The sequence below is a fragment of the Orbicella franksi genome, chromosome 3, assembly GCF_964199315.1.
Source record: "Orbicella franksi chromosome 3, jaOrbFran1.1, whole genome shotgun sequence".
Lineage (NCBI taxonomy): Eukaryota > Metazoa > Cnidaria > Anthozoa > Scleractinia > Merulinidae > Orbicella > Orbicella franksi.
This window is the reverse complement of record NC_138147.1, coordinates 34557102-34573300: the sequence shown is the minus strand read 5'-3', so window position 1 is coordinate 34573300 and position 16199 is coordinate 34557102. Positions and strand designations below refer to the sequence as shown.

General features: G+C 38.4%; 1 protein-coding gene across 1 annotated transcript; it reads right to left on the bottom strand.

Moving 5' to 3' along the window:
* Positions 1 to 2120: 2120 nt before the first annotated feature.
* On the bottom strand, positions 2121 to 5607 carry LOC145482245 (octopamine receptor 1-like). Its single transcript, XM_081460893.1, has one exon. It carries the CDS (start codon positions 5262 to 5264, stop codon positions 3228 to 3230), a length of 2037 nt encoding a protein of 678 aa, XP_081317019.1. The 5' UTR covers positions 5265 to 5607; the 3' UTR covers positions 2121 to 3227.
* Between the last annotated feature and the right edge of the window lie 10592 nt (positions 5608 to 16199).

The following is a 16199-nucleotide window of genomic DNA, read 5'->3' as shown; positions in this document are numbered from 1 at the left end:
GCAAACAGCACTCTCATATAACGCGACCTGACGAAGACAAAACAATATGAACTAGGCAATCATGAGTGAAAAGAGTTATTACTCAACGACGAATAGTAATTACACTTAGGCTGCTTTTGTCAAGCATTATTTCTTAAGGCGGACGGAACTTTTCATGTTGAAGCGCTTTCTTTTGTCCTCCTTGCCAAAGCAATTATTAGTCTTTTGTAGCTCATAATTAAGAGCTGGAACTTCAATAAAATGGAATGGCAAAGCCTTGCATTATTGGTTTTATCAGACTATAAGCTTTAATTATTTAACACGAACAAAGATGCTAGACAAAGCATCACCTCTGTAAGCAGTCTAGGAACAAAGACACGTAAAGCTAATTAGAAGGTCAGTTTTGAAACGTGAAATCATTTTCTGCATGATTGCATGGTATAACTGAGAAAAAAATTGCGTGTAACCAAAGAAATAAAAACGGGATTCATATTCCATACTAAAAACACTAATGTCTAAAATTAGGTTTCTCGATAAACACAGTATTTTAATGGAACTTCATAGGAAAATCAAAGTTTTTGTTCCTAGAATACTCCGGAACATAGCTTTGAATAATCACCTTATTTAAACTGGGGGCCTCTCAAGTGAAACTTAATGTGCAATACTTTAGAAGATTCTATGAAACTCCGTTCGGTTTAAAAGCATTCAGAAAGCGCTGTAATCTTTTTTAGAAATCACTGCTGTGTGCTGCACACAGAGTGCAGTCTATATAGCTCGAGATCATAAGTTGTGAACTTTTTTTCCATTCGAAATTAAATCTATTGTTTGTCATTAGCACTGAGCGGTCTGTCTACAAGCCATTGAACCGGTGACATAAATATGTATTCCTCTGCATGTACTGATTCTACCTTGGCCCGTCTGGCAATTGGCGCATATCAGTGTTTGGTAGAAATCAACTATATATGGGTCGTGTTATTCCATTGCTATTCAGGATGTGTTGAGTAAATGCACTGACATCGTTAATAGAGGAAAATGGTTAGGAAACCTGCCAAAGTTCTTTCTGTATGTTTTTGTTGGCTATTTTGGGATTGACCCTGTACAAAACCTGACAAAATACAAAAGGTGTTTTAGGTGTGCTGATACAACTAACTAATAGAGGCATTACGATTACATAATTCATGCATAGTCAATAAGTATAAAACAAAAGATGTGCAGGTTCAAGGACCTTTCAGCATAAATCATAGCCTATTTGTTTGCTTATTTGATGTTTACCGGTCTTCCTAACAATTTCCTTCTATTAACTATGCAGTAACCAAGTGGTTATCGACTATAAATAGAACAAGCACTTAAGCTGAAGTGATGACGTCTGACCGCAATGAGGTCCTAATGGACCAAGAAAGTGTCTAATCACACGCGTACGCCCTTTCTTCGGCATAATTTGAGTCGAACTGACCTATCACACCTAGGTATTACTCTGTTTTTAACCCATAAGTGGTGGCTACAGGCAATCGAAGGCTGCATGGAAATTCTAAGCATAATGATGCACTTCGGTGTTTTTCAGGGGGAGGGGTGGGTTTTTTCTTTTTCTTCCTCCACTCACGGCCTTACGCTGTTTAAAAAGATACCCCGGAGACGTTTACCGTTACTGTGACATCACATGACGTTGTTAAGTCTGGATTCGCCATCTTGGATTTGACTACTTTCTGCGAAAGTGAGGTAACGACGTAAATTTATAAAAAGGCACTAATTCTGCAATACTGTTAAAAAAAACTGGAAAAAACGAAAAATTTGGCTAATCAGAGTGGAAAAAACGTGGTTGCCATGGCAATGCCAAATGTAGTGGAGAAAACAGTTCACCCATCAGAATTTCTTGGACATGAATGAACAGCCATTGAAATTTTTTAACATCAAAGCGTCAATCTCCTTTTCAAAATTCTGAAAGAAAAGTTAGTGGAGGATGGCATCCACCCCCATCCTCCCTGGATATTTTATCTAATAGCAAAGCATGGAAAATTTTAATTAACTATGATGTATTTGTAGCCCCTCAGTTGTGTTCTGATGTGAATCTGCGAATCTGATTGGTTCTCTCATTGTTTTCAATTTAACAATTAGATTATGAGCTCGAGATTTCTATCGCGTGATAGTTGACGAGGGCACAGCCCTCGTCAACTATCACGCATAGAAATCGAGCGCCTCAGTTTCATTGTTTACTCCGAAAACTGACATTGTTTCTTTACATTGCTGTTGTAGTAGTTGTTCATCACACAGCGATGCGGCGCGTGGCAATCGATTTACCTTTCGAAGGTTTTGTTCGCGTGCGGAGGGTCTGAGACGCCATCGCCATTTTAACTTACAAGCCTTACAGGAGATCAGTAGCTGATCTCTTTTCAATTCATTTATAGAAAGTACATGGTTTACCTCATGAGAATAAAGACATTGATCGCCCCAGGCTGATGTAATGATCATTTCTCCCAACAAGTACTAATTCAGCCTTTTCACGCGGACCTTATTAATCAGCATATTTTGTTCAACCACCTGTTCTCCTCGCCACCATTTGTACAACTATCTTTTAGTCACTAAGAAGCTAAAATACAGGGGTTAATTTTAAGCAGGTGGTAAATTTACTTGATAACATAGAAGCGTCTGAATATATAGCCAGTTATCTGCAAATAAAATATTTCTAGTTGCAACGTTGAAACCTCTGGGGACTTGCTGAAAGGGTTAACACAAAGTTAATTAATGTTGTCAACACCTTATTTTGTTTAAAAGTTTAAAACTCAGTTAGCACTATGATGTATAGCATATAGATATATCTGCTTCCTTCGGATATCTTGATAACCCGCCAGTAATTTAATTTAAAACTCTGCGGGAAAGGTGATATACATCAGCAGGGGGTCTTTAAAAACAATCGACAAAACCTTATCCCACTCAAACAAAAAGACAGTCAAGTAACTTAAGGAAACTTAATGCGAACAAGATATCTATTTACTAAAAACTCACAAAGAATTCAAAGAGAAGCCATTAGCATTTGAATGATATAATAGCGTGGTATTCTATTGTGTCCTGCGGTAAAATGACTCACAAATTTGTTTATTAACAGTAGTGGAATTTTATTAAAAGGCCAAACGATTCGTTCCTTTGGATTTAATTGGAATTGAACATTTTCTTATAGCCGCATTGATATGCTGAACAATTATATAAACAAATCTTACTATAAAAAGATAGTTTCATTTTTGGTTCGAATTCTCTCAAAAAAAACCTCGTTTGCACTGTAAAATCTGCTTGAATCTTTTCCTAAACTGCCTGCTCATCACTCCATAAATAACAGGATTGCAGGCAGAATTTAGCATGGCAAGCCACGTGGTCACAGCAAAGAATTCATCAGGCCACGAACAGTCTTCAAAAAGAAAACAAAATATTCCTATAAAGTGAGGTGTCCAACACAACACGAACGTCCCCACTACTGTCAGTAAAGTTTTTGCAGCTTTGGTTTCGCGACGCATTTTCGCCCGAGCTTGAACATCTCTCTTTTTCCGAAGTTTTACGAGTGCAAGTGACGATTTACTAAACGCTCTGAACGCGTTAGGACCAGCAAAATTGGCGAGACTAGCGAAGGACGCCGTAGAAAACTTCTTTTTACGTGTCGCGGAAGGGTTTCTTTCGATTGTTTGCGATGCCGAGATACCGCCTGTTGGAGCCTCTTTCGTTGAATAAGCAAACGAAGATTGACAGGAGAATCGAGAAACAACCACAGGAATATGAAACAGTTTGTTATCAGCTAATTCACTCCCAGCGTGCTGTCCCTGGACTTGTGTATTCCCCTCAGTTGAGAGACAATTTGATTGGTTAACCATGTTATCTTGCGCAAAGTTATCTTCTTTCTTCGCGGCTGTTTCAATAGCAAAAGAAGGGTATTCGTCAACACACTTTGCGTCATCGTGCTTTGTCGATTCGTTTACATTTTGGTTGTTATTGTTTAAACTTCCTAATGCCGCACGAGGTTGCATAATAGATTCTATTTCCTCTTTCCTTTTCACAGTTTCAATAGGCGGTAAATAAATGGCTCCAGTTTTCCTGCGCGGGGCGATGTTATTTGATTTGGAAAATGGCGTATTCACGTCTGAAGATACAGGTGCAGGTGGAGTAGATGAGGATTTGTTCTCGAGAAGTTCTTTCGGACCCAAAACTGATTCTTGTAAGCTTCCACAACTGCTATTAAAAACACTCTCTCCACCTACGCTTTCATAAGCACTAGACGTTCTCCTGGGTTCCTTTCTAGTAGGCAGTTCATTCGGTTTCAAATAAGTTCTCGAGCCCCCGACGTTGATATCCTCGCAACCAGAATCCTTCGAAGGTTGATCAGTTGTGTTTACATTTTCAGTTGACAATGCTCCTAATTCTTTTCGTTCATAAAAAACTGCGAACGATGTTTGGGGACCTGGTAACATTTTATCGTCATACACATCGCTGTTTAGGGAAATGTCACTTTTGCTCATGTCTAGTTCTTTAACGGAACATCCAGTCAGAAGCTCGGAGTTCAAGCGAGCCCGACTGCCGGCCGAATACTCGTTCACACTCGGGTCTTCCCGTGCTTCAATTTCACCAGTGACTGGAACAATTTTTCTGGATTGTTTTCTGGCTGTGCGGAAAATTCTTAAATAGGTTACCATCATGACCCCGAGCGGTAGGAAAAAACAAACCGAAAAGAGGAATAAGGTAAAAGAAATGCTGTATTCCCACCGCACTGTGCAGATGGATTCAGAGCGTATGAAGGTGTATTGTGTCCAGTTGGTCAGAGGAAGGCAAGCCATAAGTAGCGCATGGAACCAAATATAAACGATCATACCAGCAGCGACTTTGTTCGTTATCCAGGTTGCGTACTTGAAAGGGTAGAGAATTGCACAATAGCGATCAACTGACACGACGGCGAGGGTTAGTATCGAAGCAATACAAAACAAAGAGTTAGCCATGCCATTTACCTTACACCAGGTGTCTCCGAAAACCCACTCGTACTTGATAGACGAGGCCAGGGTAAACGGCATTCCGATAATCGACAAAAGTAGATCCGCGCAGGCAAGATTGATTATGAACGCGTTCGTAATTGTTTGTAGAGTCTTGTCAATGTAGATGGCGGCCAGAATCAGCAGATTGCCTCCCACAGCAACAAGCATTATTACAACCATGGAAGCAGCTTGTAGGAAAACGGCAGCGTTGGACCGCGGATCCAAAGAAGACACATCCGTAACAGATTTGGGAAGAGTCCCATTTAGTGAATCGTCCCCCATATTGTACCCTTCTCAGGTATAAACATACTTCAATATGTTTGAAGCAAGAGCTTACTTGTAGCCATCATTCACGCTTGAACGGAAATCGCATATAACACAAAGAATGCAACTAACTCCAATACATAAACATGAGCGATGAGCTTTTGCTGGATTAATTAATTGCGCCAAGTGCAGTGTGACTGAAATAGCGTCAATTCTGTTGGCAGAGGAGCCACGCTTATTGATTCCACAATCATGTAACGTTAAATGGTCGAATCCAGCAACTGTCGTTTTTGAAGACACGAGCACAGTTTAAGTATGGAAAACATTAAGGTCAGATTACGCCCCCGTGTCAGTTTTTGGACAAAGCCACTACTTAATTATGGATTCAGAAAATGTTTTCATATAATTCAGAAATATGTATTTCTTTTTTGCCTCAATAAGATAAATCAGAGTTTTAAAACTAACGAGCCCAAGACCTTTTGCACCTACAGGAGTTGGTTACTGTGTTGTGAAATTAACACTTGTTCTTCGAGCGAAAAGGCTTATTCTGAATGAAGTAAAACCTATAAACTATAGAGTCTTAAAGTACGTGTTAATTAACCTGTCAGTCCAGATCTCAAGATATCAATTCTCCTTACTGACTGACCCAGGTTTTAATGTTTACCGTGAGGATTTAGTGGCACATGAAAATAAAACAAAAAGCTACAAAATTAAGCGTACCCTGATGACGGAATTCTCTCTATATAATGTATATTGATCTACAAACGGGCCAAACGTCGAGTTCAACCATTCTCATTAGCTTGATACTCTATTACATAATCACACTGGGAGACGCAAGTCCTTCAGATATTGGATTTTATAGTCTTGCCTCGAACGCAATTTGTCAGACAGTAAGGTTGGCCGTACGCTTTTACAATCAATTATGTCGTGTTTAGTATGCTTTCTTAATCCGCCAAACTGCGTCAATTTGTTTTCAGATTTAAAAGGATTGTTTGCTGTCACATTTGACAACTGCGTCTAGTGGCAGCTAGTCAGCGGCCATTGTAATTCACTGGTTTTTTTTGTTTTTCTTTTCTCGAACGTTTTTAAAAGAAAATTCGGTAAAATCTGAACATGTTTCATCGCAACCTTGATCAAGTACAACTTTTCAATTTCACTACGAGGGAATTTCGTTAAAAAAATAATTTTTACACTGTCGGAATGCGTGTGCTTCAGACTGAACTAACACGCAACTACAAAAATGCTTTCTGGGCAATATTCTTGGAGATTATTTAATTGTAAAACAGGAAAGATATTTCAAGAGAGACATGGTCTCACGTAACACCATTCTTGGTTACCGATAGAGCACGGCAATGGAAGATCTCAAAGGATTACTTTGTTTTGTTTTAAAATAATACATTGTTTATCAAGGAGACAAAAGTTCCACTATTCCTGCTGCTTGTCTGATAAGATTCTCTCTCCCTCGAGTGAAAATTGTATTAAATATCGAATATATATAAAAAAATAAATAAAAATAAATTATTTTATTTCAATTTTATGTAAAAATCATTAAGTAACCAGCCATGCACACTTAACACATGCAGGTGGAATAATTTTACAACAAATACTCTTATTTTTTTAAAAATAAATTGATAATATCATCTGTCAAAGTGACTATAGGTGTTACTAGGTATTGTGTTGGGCTTATGACATGAGTGCGTAATAACGTGTTAAAGACTGTTCTTCAGGCTCAACAGCTTTTCTTAACACCTAATTATTTTCTGAAAAGCATCAACACAAAGAAAGTCATTGGATACCTTTTGGCTGACTTTCGTCCGGGTGGGAATGGATCATTTCTGATTAAGCTTCCATAGTCATCCATCAGTTGACGAATCACTGCCAAATTGTACAAAAAAATATATTGATTTTTAGTTCCTTTCAAGACCCTTCTGTTACAACAATCGCAATAGTTTATTTGTACCTTACTCAAATTAATAAAGTATTTATATATGCTGTATTTCACAGAAATTTATAAGGTTCAGGGTACCAAAATAACTAAATGAAACTAAGCTGGTTAGGTGCCCATTAAATAATGCAAAACAATGCCGGTAAGGACATTCTCGAGAATATTCCATAAGTTAATCTATCTGTCAATTCCAGTAGTGCCCATCCCCTCTCCCCCTCCCCCCTCCCCCCCCCGCTTCCCTAGGCAATAGCAGGGTATTTGCTCAAGTCTTAATACTGGAGGTGCGGCATTTTAAGTTTTATCATTGCCCAGGTGTCAGGCATTTGCCTACGCCTGGAACAAACCCAGAACATTTGATACCCGAGTCAGACGAATGTTGTGTTCTTAATTATTTATTTATTTAAAGAAAAGCACAAATTTTCTCCAAAAATTTCTTTTTCTTCGTAATTCTGTCCAACTGACCATTCTTAGCCTCTAACGAGCAAACTTTGGCTCGATGAAGGAATTCATACATTTTTGGTTAATCGCCTGTTGATTAAATACGGATCGTTTATGACTCATATAATATATGAATTCCAAAGCTATCTGAGATGATCAATTTCCTAAAAATCTTTTACATTTTTTGTTTGGTAAAAAAGGATCATACGTCTTAATTCTTCAATGATCACGATACCATGTGATACGTACGTTGTATTTCAGCATTTTGCACTAATGAACTATGCGTGCCAAAGCAGAATATCAATGGCCTATAATGCAGGACTAGTATATGTTGAACCCAATAATGAACAAGCCCTTTTTCAGGAATATGGTTTTTTTTCATATGAAGCGTTACATTTTTATGAGTGCTTCTTCTCCTCAGGAAAAGATAGTAAATTATTTGTTGATAGTTAGAAACATCTTTATAAAGGTATTACCATTGAATGGTCTTGTTTCCCTAATGATATCGAAACATACTTTTCTGAAGAAAATTAGTCCGTCACATGAAGGGCCACTTCGACATTTTAGGAACTGCACGCAAGTCAGGTCAAGAATGTTTAGTTAAAAAGTAAACGGTGAAGAAGATCGCTAAATATCTTATAGATTCAAATTCGCACACTGCAAAAAAGGTAATTACTCAACATAACAACGTCATGAGTACATTAATGAAAAATTTTCATAAGGTTTGAAGACAAAAGATTACTTGTTCACATATTCTATTGTTCTCCCATTCTCAAAAAGTCATTGATAAACAAAATGATTAACTTGAGCGGCGAAAATCAACTACACAAATCCCTGGTGGGTCTGCACAAAGTGTACCATTGGCTTGCGTTTTAATATCAACTAAGTCTTTGAAATGTTGTTGAATTTTTCCTTATTGGAGGCTTTCACACTGATATTGTAATTTTGATCTCGACCATGGTTGAATTACACGACTGTACGTGCCAATGTAAGTAACGCTTATAACAAATATGACACAGGTGGTACTAGGGTTCCCGCAAAATCCATTTGGTGCCGTTAAGACAAAAGGTAACCCCAAGGTTTTTGCGCTCCCTTCTTGCTCGAAAGGTTCTGAGTTGCAGCCAGTATTAGACGCACAGGAGCATAGCAAAGCTGAACTTGTTTTACTTCAAGCAAAGAAGCATGATGTTCACTGGTTGAGTAAACTGTCGCCTTATTTTAGAAGTTCCGTTTCCAAAGAGCTGCTGAAGGCAAACTTTTCTTCGAACGAAAATCTGCCATCTCTTTGCCACTCGTGTAATCAGACGCTGGATCGCCGTCACGAGCAAACGATTTCATTTAATAGAATAAAGCTTAAAAGAAGAGCTATTCCAAACGTCAAAGGCGAACACAAAGAAGGCGACATGCATGAGCACTTGACAACTAGCAGCCCATGGAAATACAATTACAGAGAGCAACATCTTACATCTCAAAATGGTACGAGTTGTACACCTTATCAGCGCTACGAGAAAGCTCAGTCTTTCGCGGAGCTCAACAAGCAATGTTTTACGCGTTCGTCGCCACTTATTCTTCCAGAGGTAATAAAAATTACTCCACGGAAAAAGACAACTCCTCCACGACAGAAAGTCCACGGAGTACATGACGCCGGACTAGTCCCGCCTCCCACACCAACTATTAGGTATTTACGCGATTTATCGCCCGAACTGAGAAGTCTTTTCGTGATAAGGATGGCGTCAGGTTAGTCGCCACTATTGCAGCCAAATGCCAGGACTGAGGCCTAAGCTAAGGGGTCTTGGTGATTTTACATTAAGTGAGCTCAATTTGTGATAAATAGTAACAAAATTTGCTTGTGATATTTGGCTACAAACGTTTGTAAGTACTTCGTGCATAACAATACAACAGTAAGGCAGACATGTTACTCCATGTTACTACCTCTCACGTTAAGCAAGCTGGTCAGGATTTTCTCACTATTACGGTCTCAGAAGGAACTAAGTGTCTGAACAGTTCTTAAAGATCAGACTGAGAGATGATCATGCGCGCTGAATGGTTGAACTAGCTACAACCCAGTCTCTTCGACAACTTCTGAACTGATAAAAAATGTCAAGTCGTGCAACTTGTTCTACAACATTAATTAAACTCATTTTAGATTGAATTATTTAAATCATCAATATTGTCTGTCTCATCCGTACACCAGTAAGATATATAGCTAATATTTTTGGTTTGATTTTTACACCATATCACAAATGGTTTTTAAAGGCGAGTTATTATCAAGTATGCACAGACAGAAGATAAGAATAAAGAACATTTAATTAACAATAAAGGCAATACTGTTTTGGTGTTCTGACATTCAATAAAAGAGAATTGATACATTATCTAGGTGAGCTTAGGACGGAAACTGATGTATTAATTTGAATCGCAGACCTTTCAGTAAACCGAAAACTTCTGAACATAACAATTTGTTCGTTAACGTATACGTTGAGTTGCCTCAGTACGTAGGGCATGGAGTTGCCCGCGGTGCCATGTCTGGTCCGATTTCTCTCTGGCCTTCCGCAACTTCAGAATACCCGGCCACTTTATGTACATGTGCCGGTGTGCTTTCAAGAACGAGGTATATAACAATAGTTGCTATTCTTATTCAATGAGATGCTAATAAGTGGCCGGGTATTCTGGAGTTTAGCCGCCTTCCATGGGTCGGTTAGACCTGGCCTGAAATTTCAGTCCTCTCTCTCCCTCAGCCTAATCCCGGGCGAGAGTGTCTCGCCCAGGGATTAGGCTGAAGGCGGCGCGGGAGATGACTGACTTATCAGGCTAAGTCCGAGACCAAGAGAACCAACCAAAATTGCCGACGGCTTATGGAAATAAGATTTAACAAAATTATGAAGAGTCATAAGCGATTTAAAAAGATATGTTTTCAATCGTCTTTTTTAAAAATGTCCAAAGACGAGCTTGATCGTATGGCCAAGGGCAAATTGTTCCATAAAAATGGAACCGAACGAGAAAAGGCGCAGTCACCAAGTGTAGTACATTTCGCTCAGTTAGCACGGATAGGAGGGCTTGAACACAGGAACAAAGTGAAAATCTCAGATTAGGCTTGTGGCAGAGATTAGGCTTCTAATGATAACTCATTGCACGCAGTTAAGCCGATCGTGAAGGGCTTTGGTCCTGAACCAGAGTGTAGTGATCCACCATGCATGCAAAAATGAGTCCATGGCAAAGTGTCCGAGAGGAAAACAAAAACGTATCGTTGTAATTTGACGAGAAGAGCTCAAAGTAAAAGGAACAGCTTGATGAAATTATTATTTAAAAATTTATAAAAAACGTTCACGGGCTATATAAAGTTAAAACTTTCAGAGCTTTCGGCTGTCAGACTACAGCCTTCGATGGATAAAAAATGGAAAAGATAACAACTACAAATATATACAAAAATGGGTGGAACTATAAAAAGAATATATTAAAATGGAAAAATATAAGTGTTAATGAACTAATTGTTCTTTTTTAAAAGAATAGAGTATTGATTGGGGAGCGGCCTAGAATTGCTATCTGCATGATCTATCGAAGCGGTGTGCCATGATTCTAACGTCTTGCGAATACGTGAAGAACCCTTGTCAATCACTTGGGAATTTTTAAAGTCAATAGAGTGATTTGAAGACCAAGCGTGTTTAGCGATGTTGGAACCTCTTGCGTGAGACATCACATTCCTCATGTGTTCTTTTTTTCTCGTTTCAAAGCATCTGCCAGTCTCGCCTACATAACTCCATGGACAGTCGGCACAAGATATTTTATAAACCACATTTGGTTGAAGTTACACTTATATTTTTCCATTTTAATATATTCTTTTTATAGTCCCACCCATTTTTGTATATATTTGTAGTTGTTATCTTTTCCATTTTTTATCCATCGAAGGCTGTAGTCTGACAGTCGAAAGCTCTGAAAGTTTTAACTTTATATAGCCAGTGAACGTTTTTTATAAATTTTTAATATGTTTTGTCCTGGCTACGGTTCTTCTATTTTTAAATAAAATTATTATTATTACTATTTAAAGCAAGTCTGCGCTTTTCAGAATGACTGTCAGTCGATCAGACAAATTTTAAATATGTAGCTGCGATGAACACTATAAAATTATTCTTTCAATAGTTATTTTCTTTTTTTAAATCATTGTATAAATTTATATTTATCTAATATTTTATTTTATATATTTATAACTATAATTTTTTTATACTGTTTTAGGAGTGACTTGTTAACGATTAAAGATTAAAGACAGGTTTCAAGGCAATAAAAGAACAGTTTTAACTTATTCCGATTAACTGAGCAGGTAAACTGTTTGGAAATAAACAATTTTCAATGCGTTCAGGAGATTTGTACGGTTTAATTAAACATGTCAACAAATGAAATGGACCTTGCACGTACTGATTTATACCTCACGGTGTGCTTAGCTTAATTTCCTGGAATAATTTTCATTGTTGGAAAAGATGAAAGAAAGAGAGAGGAAATTTGGGTTATTATTTTTTTAAATTGAACTTAGCTGTACCTGCACGTAATCGTTAAGAGCAGAAAAAATGCTTGGCCTAAAGGCATACCGTCGTATCACGGTAACCAAACGCCTTGAAGGAAGAGGAACTCGGTACTGAATAATAAAAATTGGTCGGCAAATTTTCTGGCAATCCAAGTCTTGTTTTTAATCATTCATAACAGACTTCGTAATCGTAAAAAAGAAGTTTCAGCGGAAGAAAAGTGTGAAAGTTAAACAATAGACCTTCCACGAAGGGTTTTTTTGTATTCCTTTGCCGCTTAGCCGATAGGCAACTTTCACGAAACATTTCTTGGAAGCGGAAGTCAATAATGACAGTAATGTGATCACAAGTTTATTTTGGTGGACTTTTATGGCTGGGAATATTTTTCGTGTTGGTGAGTTGGGTCAGATGATAGCAAAAGCACAATCAGCTAAATCGAAATAACCTGTAGAAATAAACAAAGAAGGCCGTCTGCTATTCTTATGTTAAATCACAAGTGACGCGGATTGCCGATTAACAAAAGCCGCGTTTTAGATACGGACAACTAATTGTTGTTTAATGTTATGAGTTTCATTCAACAGAAAAAACTACGTGAGTCGGGCACTTAAAAGCTTTATATACAGGACTATTCAAATTCGGTACGGATTTGAGGGCGTTTAGTTGGTTCTGATAGAGAACACATTGTGTGTCAAATATGGAAGGGCCTGTTGGAGCTGCAGAAACAAACTGCGGAAGTGATAAACATATTAAATGTCCGAAGTGCAGTACTACAGGGGACAAGCATGTTCCACAACCTGCTATCAGCGAAAAACACAAGCAAAAGAACCAAGAGATACTGGAAAGGAAACAGAAACTCGCTAACGGAGGAAGGAGACTATCTCGTAAAATAAGCGAACCAGAATCACATCATCTGGCCACGAAATTAGCTTTGGATCGACAGCAGCAAAAGAAGGTTGAGGTTTTTGACTCGCACGCAATTGACTTCACAGCGCAGAATAAAGAAACCGATGACCAGGCAGATATATTTCTCCCGCGTCATCTAAAAAAGCGACAAAGCAGCCAGTTGCTGAATTTAAACAAAGTCAAAGAGGAAAACTATGCCGGAAAAGGTCAGGCATCACAAACTGCGGCAGACGATGATGAGAATGAAACGGAAAACAGAGAAGGGGAAAATGTGTTGGAAGTACTTCGTAATGTGGAAGACTTGAGAAAGGCATCTCTCGCTTACGGAATCCTAGAACCGGAACGAAATTCACCTCAACACGACACTCTGCAAGCGTATTTCAAGTTTCGAAAAGAGAACATGGTTAAAGAGGATCGACTGAAGAAAGTGCAGGCCAAGGCCAGGTTAAGAGAAGGAGAAGAAGCGGTTAATTCACACAGTGTAATCCGCAAACCCAGTGGTTTACGTAATCTCCTTCCTCCACTCCATAAACTTAATGGCGAAAATAAGCTAGGAGCTAAGACAAACGCGACGGACTTGAAAGGCGGTCATTACAAGGAAAGAGCGAATAGAGAACGCCTTGGGAAATTACCTAAAATTTCACGAAAGATAAGTAAAGTACGAGACGGAAACACGGGGCGAGATCCGAGATTTCAGAAACTTATTTCTAGTTTGGTTCCTATGTCAGAAAAACCCGGAATGTCGCCTCCTTTTACTGGGAAAACACATTATACCATGTGATATTGAACGTCTGTAGAATCAAAAAGTCAGGAAAGAAACTTAATCCCATGTATGTACAAAGTGATATCGTTTGTGTGTGGGGATCTGAAGTGCGAGCTTGACCGCACACACGTGTCAAAATAAACTGCATATTTCAGAGTGACTGATTTTTAGATGAAAAGTTGAACACCGTCCAATTAAAATAATTGCGACCCCATAGAAGTTCGAACAACTAAGCAAAAGATTATTTTCTTTTGCAAAATGTACAGTACGTAATTCGGATATGGTATCTGTAACTGAGGGGGACATTTTGCTCAGATTTTGCATGACGTGTATATTTGTACGTGCTATGATAGTTTCAAGCAAACGCCGTTGAGAAAATTACTAACATTAAAAGAGTTACGATAACAATAGATTTTGATTACATTCAGTACGCGTTGTATGAAGACAAAATCCTTTTGATCGTTTTTTCTTTTGTGGTAATTAACTTTGAATGAGAACAGCCATATAATCTCCTTAACCTGTAATTTTAGTTAGCACTTCTCTCACAGGTTTGTATGATTCATTTTCGTATATCCCGAGCGGTTTACCTTTCTGCTCTGGTCAAGATATGAAACAGTTTGTTCACTTTTCCAATCTAAGTACTTTAAGCCAAAAATGTAGCGCTGGGTAGAAGCCTTGGGGTAGAAAGAACTTTATTCAAAGCAGCAATAGACTGCACTATGTTAAACAAAGTCAGTTATCTTTTCGAACGAATTGTAAGCTTTGGTTGGTAATTACATGTTCAAGGGATGGTACACACTTACATTACTTGTACTTATTTTTGTGAATCAAGAGTGAACATTTTTAAGAGTTCATCAATCGTAATAGACTCTTAATCTCCTTTTCTTAGGCGCCAAGAAGTCTGCTGCAGCCATTTTTTCTTTCAATAGCCTTCAACATGCTTTTAATCTCTTTAAACCTGTAATATGTTTAACACTTGAACAAAACTTTTAGCAGCTAATAACTATGCTGGATTGTCTTTGGTCAACCATGATCTACCTTTCCGAATGTTCCAGCTGTTGAGCTGACCAAGAAAGAAGGTTCCATGAGAACTCTGGACTTGTACTGCAGTAGCAAAGTAACTATTAACGCTTGTTGAAACTATAATGGGGCACCCAGAATAAAACAAAGACAATTGAATTCAAATGGTCCTATAAGTGTGATATTTTTGACGCATACAGACAGATACATTATGAAATGAAAATTTAAAATAGTTTGCAAGGTGCCACTAAGTCTGGTCGACTGAATAGGAGAACCCATTTGACAATCCCTAGAGTGCGCAGAATGAATTTGTTTGATTACTGATAACGTTCGTACAATGACGTAGAATTTGTTTCATCGTTAGCAAACGCTTATGAAATTGTATTGCAAAACGTTTCTACTGAACTGTAGCCATTGCGAAACCGATATCAAGAAGAGAAAAAAACAAGACATTTATCAGTTAACAAATGGTAAACGCCATAGCGTGCACTATTGAGTTATGGATGCACGCGGGAGGTTGCTAAGCACGAAAGAAGCGTAAGAGTCGCACGAGGCAATAGCCGAGTGCGACTCTAGCTTCTTGAGTGCTTAGCAAACCTCCCAAGTGCATCCATAACTCAATAGCGCACGCTATGGCGTTTACCATTTGCTTTAAAACATAAAATTGAGACATTGGAACAACAGTAGTCCTTTTATTGAGCTACATCACAAAAAAAAATGTTCGTGTAGTCTTACATGACAAGAGAAAACAAGCGCGCGAAAATTCATTCATGACAACCGACTGCACACCAGTAACTCGATAAAGTTTCATCTTCAGACAACTGTGAAGACAGTTTCGCATTTCTGGCAGAAGGACGTCGGTGATTACTTTGGAAACAATGTCTGTCAAAAGATTTGCTTTGTAAACATTAGCACACATGTCAGCAGCGTACACCCATGGGCAAATAGTAGACGCTAAATTAACCAATCAGAGCGCGCGCTTTGCCTTAGTTATGTTATAACTTGAATTAGGTAAAGGCAACGTAAGGTTTGCGAAGCTGAAACTCAGTGCAATCACAACTAATACTGCGCCATCCTTGCTCCCTGCTGCTCGGCTCCTGATTGCACGAGTGAACAAACCAATGGGATTTTGCATCGGATTCACACGGCTAATTTGGGAACAGGCAGCCGAAGAATATTGTTTAGTTTTGTGACTCAGTGATATTTTATTCAACAAACTTGGTATTTCAGTTTTTCAACTGATTTACAACAGAAAAATGCCGTGGGATCGATCTTCAGTCTTTTTAATTATTTCAGTCCGTTTCATCTTTAAACGAAAAAAATCTCCTGGGGGGGACCTCATGTACAAATTAAAGGATGAGGGTGCTGGTCAA